The 11,595-nt window shown below is 61.8% G+C and overlaps 2 protein-coding genes across 2 annotated transcripts; one reads left to right on the plus strand and one right to left on the minus strand.

Moving 5' to 3' along the window:
• The first annotated feature begins 978 nt into the window (after nucleotides 1–978).
• Nucleotides 979–6,219, plus strand: NDUFV1 (NADH:ubiquinone oxidoreductase core subunit V1). Its single transcript, XM_037062504.1, has 10 exons — nucleotides 979–1,144; nucleotides 2,144–2,226; nucleotides 2,300–2,470; nucleotides 3,153–3,336; nucleotides 4,161–4,350; nucleotides 4,753–4,965; nucleotides 5,147–5,313; nucleotides 5,592–5,673; nucleotides 5,808–5,953; nucleotides 6,057–6,219. Exons 1-10 carry the CDS (start codon nucleotides 1,073–1,075, stop codon nucleotides 6,141–6,143), a joined length of 1,395 nt encoding a protein of 464 aa, XP_036918399.1. The 5' UTR covers nucleotides 979–1,072; the 3' UTR covers nucleotides 6,144–6,219.
• A 320-nt stretch (nucleotides 6,220–6,539) lies between these two features.
• Nucleotides 6,540–10,999, minus strand: LOC118998377 (double C2-like domain-containing protein gamma). Its single transcript, XM_037062505.1, has 10 exons — nucleotides 9,957–10,999; nucleotides 9,717–9,796; nucleotides 9,577–9,648; nucleotides 9,261–9,370; nucleotides 9,046–9,181; nucleotides 8,870–8,920; nucleotides 7,339–7,493; nucleotides 7,147–7,228; nucleotides 6,878–6,974; nucleotides 6,540–6,800 (listed from the first exon to the last, which is right to left on the minus strand). The coding sequence occupies exons 1-10, from the start codon at nucleotides 10,204–10,206 to the stop codon at nucleotides 6,670–6,672; spliced, it is 1,164 nt and encodes a 387-aa protein (XP_036918400.1). The 5' UTR covers nucleotides 10,207–10,999; the 3' UTR covers nucleotides 6,540–6,669.
• Between the last annotated feature and the right edge of the window lie 596 nt (nucleotides 11,000–11,595).

The following is an 11,595-nucleotide window of genomic DNA, read 5'->3' on the forward strand; positions in this document are numbered from 1 at the left end:
GACTGAAGAACACGAGTTAATCAGGCTTCCAAGACTTCACCAGAAGGCACGGGACAGAGGATCCCCCTAAGGTCAGGGGAGCACCGCGTGGCAGCCACACAAAGGCGCTAAAGCCCCAAGAGGAAGGGGTCCTGGGGGGAGGGGCGTGACGTTACCTGAGCCCGATGACTCTGCAGGAAGGGGCGGAGTCCTTAACCGCCAGGCCAGGGCTCCACTGGGAAAGTAGCAGGAGTCGCTGTGGGATCGTGAGCAGGAGCGGCATGTGCCCGACTCCCGGGACGCAGGCTGAAAAGGGAACGCTTGGGGGACCTTAGCAGAGCCGGCAGGAGGATGTGCCACCCACTGCCCATCTCCATCCTCCCTCTACCCAGTACTCGAGACACACCTCTGGAGCACTTCCGTCGTCTACCCCTGCCCACCTCTGGAGCTGCCCTGGCTCTCTGCTGCTAAGAGAGCCTCTCATCCTTTCCTGATCACAGCGGGGCGGGGAGGGGAGAATCACAGTCCGGGGCCGGGGCGGGGGGGGGGGGGTTGGACTGGGACAGAATAATGACAATGTAGTCACGAGGTGGGCTGTAGCCGGCCAGATTTCTCCTCCCTGCGCACACTTGTGTATACAGCAGGTACACACTAAATCTTGAACCTGTAGAAAGTAGCAAACACCAGAACCCGGCAGGAGGCGACGCGCGAGGTTTGTTACTTAAGGTTTGAAAGTCTGGGTCTGGAAGCGAACTCAAGGGAGCCAAGAGGGCGAATAAGGGAGTGGGCAAGTGACCGCCCCAAGAAGCAAGTGCTCGCTAGCCGGGTGGCGGGAGGAAGGCGGTCTCAGGCCGAGGGGACTACATCTCCCAGCATCCCTAGCGCCAGAGGCCCACTTCCGGCCTCTTCGCCGTCCCCTGAGGAGGCGGGGCTGAGGGCAGGGTAGGAGAGGCGCAGGGATGCTTGGGCGCGCCGCCGGCGCTGGGGCGCGTGACGTGCTTCCTGTGCGCCGCCTAGCGTCCTAGTCGCGCCGATTCCTCGGCTTCCAGAGCCGTGAAGGTGACAGCGGGCGGTGACTGGGCTGGCCCCCGCGATGCTGGCGGCACGGCGGCTGCTGGGCGGGTCGCTCCCCGCGCGGGTGTCTGTGCGTTTCAGCGGCGACACGGTGAGGCCTGGCTTGGCTCCGGCTGGGGATGCTCGCGGGCGGGTCTCGCTGCCGCGTCTCGCTGCCGCGTCTGCGCGCGCTGTCCCTGGGGGCTGTAGTGCCTCCTGAAGAATCCTCCTCGTCTCTCCATCCCGGCAGGAAGGTTGCCCCTCCGGCATGGGTGTAGGAGGGGAATGGGTCCCAACAGAAGGCTGACTGCCCTCACTGGTTACCACAGAGGGAAAATTTGCAGGTGGTGAAGCTTCCGTGTTTCATTCCTTCCTTGCCACAACCGTGTAGGGAGTGAATGTGTCATTGCTCCATTTTGCAGATGCAGAAAACAGTTTTGGGGTGGGATGTGCACCGCCCGTTCCCCGTTCAGCGCTCTGCCTCTGTAATGGTTTTTAGGGAGTGTGGAAGCCGGTTGCCCTTAGCCCTCAGCTGGGGTGCTCACCTCTGGGTTCATACAGTTCCAACCCCACCTCTCCTCATCAGGCTCATCCCAAGTGGACCTCCCTCCATCATCCAGCCCTAGTGAGGCGGTTCTTTTCCATCAGTAAACACATTTTGCCTCCAGCAGAGTTAGCGATATAACCAAGTTTGGTCCCAGTAGGCCAGCCGGACAAGGAAATGGACGCACCAGCACACTGGGCTCAGTGAGATAGTGTGGTGCTGTGGTTCGGGTGTGGGCTTTGGGACAGATAGACCTGAGTTCCAACTCCATTTGCTGCTTTTGGCGGTATGCCCTTACATAACTTCATTCTGCTCTGATCCTGTAAAATCACTCCCACCCCAGGGTTATGAGGATGAACTGGGGTTTCGATGTAAAGTGCCTACTGCCTGCTGCTCACCAAGTGGTGCTGGTGGCTGTGAAGTTACGGATGGTTCTAAGGCTTAGGTCCCTACCCTCTCCCTAGTCCCGCCCCCTCTAATCAGGGGGACCCAGGAATCTGTAGCTTGCGTCCTGGCCCCTCATGACCCCAGAGCTCTGCTGGGCCTTTTGATCCTCTTTGTCCCCAGGCGGCTCCCAAGAAAACCTCATTTGGCTCCCTGAAGGATGAGGACCGGATCTTCACCAACCTGTATGGCCGCCATGACTGGAGGTGAGATGGTACCCTTAGCCTGGTGGGTTGCAGGGCGGGGCCTCCCCTTCACTGCTGTCCCTGCTCTGTCCAGGCTGAAAGGTGCCCAGAGTCGAGGTGACTGGTACAAGACAAAGGAGATCCTGCTGAAGGGGCCTGACTGGATCCTGGGTGAGGTCAAGACGTCAGGCTTGAGGGGCCGTGGAGGTGCTGGCTTCCCCACCGGCCTCAAGTGGAGCTTCATGAATAAGCCCTCAGATGGCAGGTGTGTTTGGGGGGCAGGTTTGGGGTTGCAGGCGAAGCTGTGCGGGGGCCTGTGGCTTACTCAGGGCTTTGGGTGGTTTCCTGGAGAGAATAAAGTGGGGAAATGTTACCAGAGCTTAAGTAGGTGGGACTTAGTTTCCTCTTGTGCACCTCAGAGGTGACTGGAGAAGCAGGGGGGTCAGCAAAATCTTCTTACCCAGGCAGATGTAACTGATCAGTAACTAGCTCTGCCTCCTAGTCACTGGGCTCTGGGCAGTTCTTGGCCTTTTTGAACCTCAGCGTTCTTCTCTGTAAATGGATGTTCTACTGAATAGGGGTTGAAGAGATACCGTTCATATACATTTTGGCCTGCTCATTAGTTTACACACAGAAAGCAAATGATAACTGTCCGGAAAGCCCTCTATGACCAAGAACAGAATTTGGCCTCTTGGGAACGCACAAGGAGAGACATTTGGGCTGAGCAGGACAAAGACCTTTCCTGTGGCCCTAGCCACCCAAGGGCAGAATAGGTAGTGAGCTCCCTGTCACTGGTGGGGAGCAGGCAGAGCCCCTGGGGACATGGTGGGCAGGCAGGGAGAGAAGGCTGTCCGAGGGGACATCGTTGAGGCTTCACTCGGTAGTGTGGGGGTAGGAGACCATTTCCCAGGGTCCCTGTACCCTGGCCGACCTGTTGTCCCCCACAGGCCCAAGTATCTAGTGGTGAATGCTGATGAGGGGGAGCCGGGCACCTGCAAGGACCGGGAGATCATGCGTCATGACCCCCACAAGCTCGTGGAAGGCTGCCTCGTGGGGGGCCGGGCCATGGGCGCCCGCGCGGCCTACATCTACATCCGCGGGGAGTTCTACAATGAGGCCTCCAATCTGCAGGTGAGCTGGGGGAGGGCATCCACGCGGAGGACATGCTCAGTGCACACCCACACACCCACTTACCTGGCACAGCTGCTCTTGAAGTTTAGCGCCTGATCTGTGTGGGTCAAACCGGGAGAGTAGCAGTCACCCCTGCCTGAGTTGTGAATGGGACATGGCCCCCACAGCCTCCTCCTCTGGGCCCTTCCAGGATGCTCTAGCGCCTCCATTTGGGAGGCCTTCCGGGCTCCGTGAGTCCCAGGGCGCAGGCAGGCTGGGGAACTCATACAAGGCCGTGTTTCCTGTAGACAGGTCACAGGGTCATTTCATTTGTTCTTAGCTTGGTGATGCCTGTAGTGACTGGTCCAGGGCCAAGTGACACCTTTCTGTTCAGCTCCTACATGACGAGGGACACAGGCATGGTCCTGGAACGGTGCCTGGCACGCACTAGCATCATGTACGAGAGTTATTATTACATATTTTTAAGTAAACCTCTAGGGCCTTCCCCTCTGTTGCAGAGGCAGTACTTACCGTGAAGACGGGAAACCACACTCACAAAATGGGAAAACCTCCCACAGATCCACTACCTAGAGAGACCACGTGCCAAATTTTCATTATCCTAAAGTCTGTCTTTAGAAATAGGTACAGTTGGAGCGTTTGTAAGTGGCGCCATTACAATAGCTCACAGTAGGTGTCCTCGCCCCTCCCGGAGCATCCTCCACTCGTGTCCAGCGGGGCTTTCGTCCTGGATTTGGTGATGGGCTCCCAGGGCTTACACCCCACCCTCAATGTGCACACAGCATTGCCAGGCTCTTGGGGACAATGCCCTCACACCTGTCCCACAGGTGGCCATCCGAGAGGCCTACGAGGCTGGTCTGATTGGCAAGAATGCTTGCGGCTCTGGCTACGATTTTGACGTGTTCGTGGTGCGCGGGGCAGGGGCCTACATCTGCGGGGAGGAGACGGCGCTCATCGAGTCCATCGAGGGCAAGCAGGGCAAGCCCCGCCTGAAGCCGCCCTTCCCTGCAGACGTGGGTAAGGCCTGGCCTGGCCCTGGCCTCGTCCTGTGTCCTGTGCAGTCTGGACCCTGGCTTCAGGTCCCTGCTGGTCTTTCTTGGGGAATTTCACAGCTCCCTCTGCCCTAGGGGGCAGACCCAGAGAGTAGGGCGGTAACAATATAGAGGCCCCGGCGGTGCTGCCTTACTCATCTTGCTTCAGCCCCCACGTGAGAGGCCCAGATCCCCTCCAGCCTGCTGGGAGCAGAGAGCCCATGGCGCAGGACCTGGCGGAGCTGGGCTCCAGTGGGAATGACAACGATGGGGTAGGGGGCGCTCTGCCACAGGAGCAGGACCCTGGGACAGACCCACTGCCAGGAAACCTGTCCGGATTTGTCCTCACTCCTGGCAGCCACTGGCCTCTTGTCCCATTTCCCCACAGGAGTGTTTGGCTGCCCCACAACCGTGGCCAATGTGGAGACAGTGGCTGTGTCGCCCACCATCTGCCGCCGTGGGGGTGCCTGGTTTGCCAGCTTTGGCCGTGAGCGCAACTCAGGCACCAAGTTGTTCAACATCTCTGGCCACGTCAACCACCCGTGCACTGTGGAGGAGGAGATGTCTGTGCCGCTGAAGGAGCTGATCGAAAAGCACGCCGGTGAGGCCTGCGGCCGCGGGGAGGGTGGGGGCGGGGCCGTGCGTCCATGAAGAGAGCCAGGGCTGGGGGGGGCGGGCTGGGGGGCGGGGGCGGGGCGCACAGGTCCTGGGCTTAGGACCAGGCGGCCGTGCTGGCCCGGGACCTGACCATCCATTCTTTTGGGACCTGACTGAGACCCTAGGGGGTGTCACTGGTGGCTGGGACAACCTCCTTGCTGTCATCCCTGGCGGCTCATCCACCCCACTGATCCCCAAGTCCGTGTGTGAAACGGTGTTGATGGACTTTGATGCACTGGTGCAGGCGCAGACGGGCCTGGGCACAGCCGCGGTGATCGTCATGGACCGCTCGGTAAGGACGGCCCGTGCCCCCGACCCTGCCCCCACCCATGCCGGCCTGCTTAGCATCCCTCCTGGGTATCCCTGAGAATCCTTGCCAGCTCTTGGGTCTCAGACCCCACAGCGCGAGTGAGCTACAGGTGCGAGAGGAGGGGAGCAGGACCTCGCTGGGGCAGGATGCCCCAGGGAGGACGGGGGAGCAGCCAGAATGTTTTTGGAACAGGACGGGGCTGCTTCTAGGGGCGAAGGCTCGGGCTTCGGATGCCTGCTCACTGTCCCTTGTCACTCCAGACAGACATTGTGAAAGCCATCGCCCGCCTCATTGAGTTCTACAAGCACGAGAGCTGTGGCCAGTGCACCCCCTGCCGCGAGGGTGAGCACTGGAGGGGGGCAGAGGCTTTTTCTGTGGCTCACGCTGCACGTGGGTGGGCTCTGGACCGTGAATAAACGGACACTGCCTCCCAGCCTGCGGGGGCTTCTCTGAGTTCCTTGCTGCTGTGGCCGCAGGTGTGGACTGGATGAACAAGGTGATGGCCCGCTTTGTGCGGGGGGATGCCCGGCCGGCCGAGATCGACTCCTTGTGGGAGATCAGCAAGCAGATAGAGGGCCACACCATCTGTGCCCTGGGCGACGGGGCTGCCTGGCCGGTGCAGGTACTCACTACCCCACTGTGGCTCCAGGGCGGGGTTGCTGAAAACCCAGCGTGGCGGAGGAGTTTTAGACCCCAGTTCACACAGTGCCCTCACCCCCTTCCAGGGTCTAATCCGCCACTTCCGGCCGGAGCTCGAGGACCGGATGCAGCGGTTTGCCCAGCAGCACCAAGCCAGACAAGCCGCCTCCTGAACCTGCTGCCCTGGGCTGGCCTCTCTGTCCAGAGGACGGATAGACAATAAAGTGGGTGCTGCCCACTGTCCCGTTACAGCTTCTCTGTGGCCTCGCTTTTCACCCCGCCACCCAAGGCCCGTTACGGAGCCTTGTTTCCCAGGTCTGGGAGGCTAGGAGAGGATAGGTCAGCTCAGGGCCATGTCGTGAACCCAGACCCTGGCCTCCTTTGGGGCAGTGACTCTGCCCGAGACCACCCTGAACACCCAGCCCTCCCTGCACTTCAGGAAGCAGGGTGGGCGGGCGCTGGGGGTGTGGGGAGCAGGGCCAGTCTGCCCTGTGAGGCGACAGGCAGGGGAGGAACAGGCTTGGCCTAGTCTGGTTCAGAGAAGAGGTTTATTCTTGCTTCCCTGTCTGGTGGGGGACAAATTTGAAAGGGGAGAAGACGGGAAACAATTTAACTAGGTGCTGGGCATGGTGAGTGAGGCAGCTCCAGGTCCCAACTCTGGGGGAGAAGTGGTGAGCAGGGCCAGGCCAGGTGCCCCGACTAGTTGCTGAGCTGGAGGGGCGCCCCGTCCAGCGGGTGCCACAGCTCCAGCCGGCGGTCGCTGCGGCCCAGACACTCCCTCCAGTGCCGCTGGCACTCCCCGCTGGCCCGGCCACTCAGCTGCACCCCACCTGGGTTGGCAGCAGGGGTCAGCAGCTGTGTGGGCGCCTGCTGGGCGGCCACCCAGCGTCCCTGCTGTCCCACTCACCGATGAAGTCATCAGCTGTGCCCAGGTCATAGTCCCACACGGACACCAGCAGTGTCTTCTGAGCCAGCTCATGCCTCGGGCCTTCGTAGAGGAACTCCTGCAGGGAGGAAGGGAGGCGGGGCCTTGGGCCCTTCACAGCTTCCCTCACGCTGGGGCTGGTGAGGGACTCGGGTCAGCTGGGACCTGTGTTTTCTGGCCCAAGCAGGGTGCTGCCGCCTGCCCCCCCCCCCCAGAGCAGCTGGAATTGCCTGGGCCCCGCCCTGGCCTACCTCATTGAACTCGGGGTTCAGGGTCTTCTTCCGAACACTGGTCTTATATTTAGATTTCTTTCCCACATTAGGATGCAGGAAACTGATTGGGGAGGATGGGGTCGGTTTAGGTGCGGCTCTGGAGAGCTGAGGTGAGCCCCAGAGGGCCTCTGAGGAACCCCCGCGCCCACGTGTCCACCCTCTCACACTCACAGGCGGACAAAGGGGTCCGAGTAGCCATTGGTGTCCATGGGGGCGAGGTGGGCGCAGCGCAGCACCCCCACCAGCAGGCCACCCCTCTGCGAGCTGTAGCACAGCGACAGCAGGATGCGCCCGCGCTCCTCCCCAGCCGTCGCCTCCTCCACCTCCTGCAGGGTGGCCGGGGTCAGCCCCGTGGGGCCCAAAGCCCACCCGCCCACTAGCGTCAGCCAGGACATGAGAACTCAGACCAGCTGCAAAGGAATCAGGGGGGCCAGTGATCTAACCCTATGATCAGTCTCCAGAAACAGTCACTGATGGGCGGCCTTGCAGGAAACCTAACGTGGCAGCCTGAGAAGGGAGGGGCTTGCTCAGGCCATGTGATTGGTCAGTTCCACGCTCATTCATCATGGGACGCACCAAGGGCTTCCCAGGTAGCCTCCCTGTAAGTGCCCACCGCCACTCTGCGGCAGGGTGGGCCCCGTGTAACGGAAGCTGCCCTGAGAGGACGTACAGGTCTTTTCAGCTACACAACTTGCCCTTGCCCTGACGGGTGTGGTTCCCTGGGTCCAGCGTGCTCCTGCAGACCCCAAAGTTGGCAGTTCGATTCCCGGTCGGGGCACAGGCCTGGGTTGTGGGCCAGGTCCCCAGTAGGGGGCGTGTGAGAAGCAACCACACACACACGATGTTTCCCTCCCTTCCCTTCTCTCTCAAAATCTAAAATAAATAAATAAATAAAAGCCCCACCCTCTTCACCTCTGATCATGCTGGGGACCAGACGATGAAGGTCGTCTGCCTCCCTTGGCCCCGAAGCATCCAGAAGCACTCAGGCTGGGAGGAAGAACGGGTTTCTCCCATGCTTAACGTAGGACAGAGAGCCAAACCACCTCGCTAACACTCAGTTCTCGGTGTGGGGGTGTCCCGTGAGCGCCCTCCGTGCACCGAGGCACTGCAGTGTATGGGGTCTGGGACAGGATGCGGGTGGCACTGGGTGCCCGCCCCACCACCGTGGGACTTGCCCGGCCTTGCAGAGTCGGCAGCTGCAGTAACTTGGGGCTCCACTAGGTGGCAGGTCAGCAGCACCTGGCCCTTTGATCTGAGCGGGCCCCAATTCTGCCTCAATCTTGCAGTATCCCCACCCCTCCCAGGCCAGAGGTTCTGGCCTGTCTGGCCTCTGGTGGGCCCCTGCACCCACCGTCACTGCCTCCTGACAAGGGCCCACTAGCCTCAGCAGAGGCACCCACACTGGCCCAGGGGTCAACCTGGCAGTCAGCAGACCGCACCATCTGCTTCCTCCTGCCTTCCCAGCTCCTCCGGCCACGGACAAATCCCACCAATTCAGCCGCTGTCCCCTGAGGGCTTTGCTGTCCTCCAGCACTCCCCTCTGGCCTGGCTGCTCCCCAAGGCTCCCAGCATCACCAGAGAACATGAGAGAGATGGCTTAGGTCTCTCCAAGCCCACCTCGGCCCCTGCCTGACGCACTCCAGCCTGGGTACCCTAGGCCTGTCCCTGCCAGGTCCCTGTTCTGTTCCACTGTCCTACGTACCTCATATAGGGACATGCCACGGGATGTGTCCAGGCTCTTGGGCCTCTTGTTCTGAAAGAGCAGAGAGCCTGGTCACCGTGGCTGGACACTGCCCCCTCCCTGGCCCTTCCCTCTCCAGCTCCACCGTCACAAGGTTGCTGGCCCCCGGAACCCCACTCGGGTGCCACCCCGCTCACCAGCCTCCGCTTCTCCAGACACACATCGAAGCTCCTGGCTCGGTTGGGCAGCAGCCTCCTCAAGGGCACCCGCAGCTCCCCCAGGGGAGGCACTCGCCGGCGGCGCCCCAGCCGCGGGTCCTCGCACACACACAGCCTGGGGGTCCCCCAAGTCAGACCTGAACAGGCGAGCCCCAACCCACCCCACTCCCTCATGGCCCAGGCCCAATCCGTACCGCAGGGTCTTGCGCTCCGCATCCTGGCGGGTGAAGCCGTGATAAGTGAGTGTCTCTTCCCAGACAGGTCCCCTTGTGCCCCGAACAGTACGAGTCCGAAGCTGGCTCGCCTGCGGGCCAGGCAGGGTGGGTCAGGCTCTCCTCAGGCTCCAGGGCCCTACCCCCCCACCTCATAGACTCCTCATCTGTACACCCAGCAGTGAGGAGCTCCGGCCTGAAGCCCAGGCCTCGAGGGGAAGGATCAGGGTGGACAGAGGGGTGCTGCCGTCTGTGCATGTGGCTGGGGGCTCAGTGGCAGTCTGGGGCTTGCCCTCACCTTGTCAGCCCCCGGCAGCAGATTGGCTTTGACATAGGTGTCCACGGAGCCTGAGGCTGGTGGCCTGAGGCCCTGCAAAGAGACGATGGATGTGGGGCAGGCCCATGGCCCAGGCCCAGGGACCCCAGCCCCACCCTTACCTTGGCACGGTGAGCTGTGCAGTGCAGGGCACTGTTGTCCGCATCAAAGAGAAGTGTGAACTCCAGGGTGCCCAGGGCAGCTGGGGGCCGGGGGCACGCAAGGTCAGCTCCTACCTGAACACCCGCCCCTTGGCCCCATGCCTCCTGCCCTGCCCCTCACAGGTCAGATGGCTGGGATGCCTCAGATCCCACCCTGGGTGGGCCAGGCCCAGGGTGCCCCTGATCCCCTGCCCCACTCACTGCTGTCGTCTGAGTCTCCCTCTGGCTCCGGGTTGGGCTGCAGCTGGGGTGCAGAGCGGATGGCAGGGGCCACTGCAGGGTGCAGGTCCGGGATGTGCAGGGCCGGCTCGGCGAAGGGGTAGAAGTGTGGGAAGTAGTCCGAGATGAGGTGGATGGGCCGGATGGGTCCCGGGTTCACGTCGATGGCCATGTGCTCCTGCATGCTCACCCGCTGTGGCCGCCTCCTGCTCATTGCTGCAGCGCCCGCCATGGGGGCTCAGACATGGGGTGGGGGCTCAGACGAGCCCCCTTGGATTGGATAGGAGGGGCCCATACCAGGCCAACCAGACACAGTAAAGAGGCATCACGGAAGGTGCTGAGGGGGGTCCTGGGTGGCAGCCGGGACCTGAGGACAGAGGGCAGAGTTGGGCAGGTGGAAATGGGGGGCTCCGGCCTGCTGGGGGACCCTGTGTGCTGGCAGTGACAGCTGGGCTACTCACCTCTCTGAGGGCTGCTCCACCTAGCCTGGTTCACTGCTGGTGCTGGGTGTGCGCCCAACCCAGCTAACTCATCTCTGTGCCCCGGGGCCCCCCATGGAGGAGGCAGAGGGGCGGAGCTCGGCGCACACCTTCAGGGCTCAGGAGAGGGCACCCCCCTGCTCTCAACACCAAGGGTCCCTGGCTCAGTGTGGGAGCGGTTGCCTCAGCCTCCCTCCGCCCTGCCTTCTCCTGCTGCCAGTTATTTTTACCACAGTCATGGGACCTGTTCCGAGGTGAGAGGCTGGATGCCCAGAGGTGACACGAGGGGTGTGAGGGGCCACGGGAGGTGCGTGTGGGGATGAAGAGGCAGCTGAGAGGGGAGGTGTGTGGGAAGGTGGGAGGGTGGGGAGCACTTTGGGAGGTGTGGAGGGGGGCTGCCTGGGAAGGAGGGGGCCGCCTCGGGAAGAGGGCATCTGCAGCCTGGTCCCCTTGCAGCTTGAGCTTTTTAAACATGGATCAGGGCACGTCAACACCTCTCCCCTTTTGCAGACTCGCACTGAACTCCTAACCCTCCCTGAGGCGTGCACCTCATCTCATTACTCTTCGTGGCTTCCTTGAACACCCCAAGCTTTGTGCTCCTACTGCTCCTTCTGCCCCGACCTCCCTGCCCTGCCCTTTGACCTGGCTTCCTCCTGCTCACCTTAGGGTTCAAAGTCACCCTCTGAAGGGGACCTCAGCTAGCTTTTACCTGCTAAGCCTCCCCTCTTCCCAGGGGTCCTCTGGAGGCCGCCCCCTTCCCTATTCTCAGTCTGGGAGGCTCACCCTCCTCCCCAGGCTCTTGCACCACACCCTGCCAACCCATGGCTTCCAAACCCAGCAGGCCACATGACAGGCTCCGGGGAGGGCTGTGACCCGAGGCAGGCCAGTACAGAGCAGTTGGGGGTTAGGCTGGCTGGGACACAGCTCTGCTTTCTGTTGACGGCACTGTGCCCTCCTAGAGCTGTTGCCCTTGCCTCGTCTCTCATCCCTGTGGAGTGGAGGCTGCTCCGGGGAGTTAGGCCAACACAGTGGAAAGCACAGCCAGAGAAAGGGAGCCCCTGGACCCAGCCATGCCTGAAGCCAGTGTACCTCTGGAGTTCATGATCACCTCTCCTCTTTGGGCAAAGTCAGCTAATAGGTGG

The sequence above is a fragment of the Sturnira hondurensis genome, unplaced genomic scaffold (assembly GCF_014824575.4).
Source record: "Sturnira hondurensis isolate 20B ecotype Veracruz unplaced genomic scaffold, ASM1482457v3 Scaffold0014099, whole genome shotgun sequence".
Taxonomy (NCBI): domain Eukaryota; kingdom Metazoa; phylum Chordata; class Mammalia; order Chiroptera; family Phyllostomidae; genus Sturnira; species Sturnira hondurensis.

Excerpts from the sequence above, each read along its gene's own strand:
- LOC118998377 (XM_037062505.1), bottom strand. The coding sequence starts at position 10,206 with ATGGCGGGCGCTGCAGCAATGAGCAGGAGGCGGCCACAGCGGGTGAGC. Across the intron at positions 6,975-7,146 it reads TGAACCCCGAGTTCAATGAG|GAGTTCCTCTACGAAGGCCC; the intron begins GTAGGCCAGGGC and ends TCCTCCCTGCAG. Across the intron at positions 6,801-6,877 it reads CACAGCTGATGACTTCATCG|GTGGGGTGCAGCTGAGTGGC; the intron begins GTGAGTGGGACA and ends CTGCCAACCCAG.
- NDUFV1 (XM_037062504.1), top strand. The coding sequence starts at position 1,073 with ATGCTGGCGGCACGGCGGCTGCTGGGCGGGTCGCTCCCCGCGCGGGTG. Across the intron at positions 3,337-4,160 it reads ATGAGGCCTCCAATCTGCAG|GTGGCCATCCGAGAGGCCTA; the intron begins GTGAGCTGGGGG and ends CCTGTCCCACAG. Across the intron at positions 4,351-4,752 it reads GCCCTTCCCTGCAGACGTGG|GAGTGTTTGGCTGCCCCACA; the intron begins GTAAGGCCTGGC and ends ATTTCCCCACAG.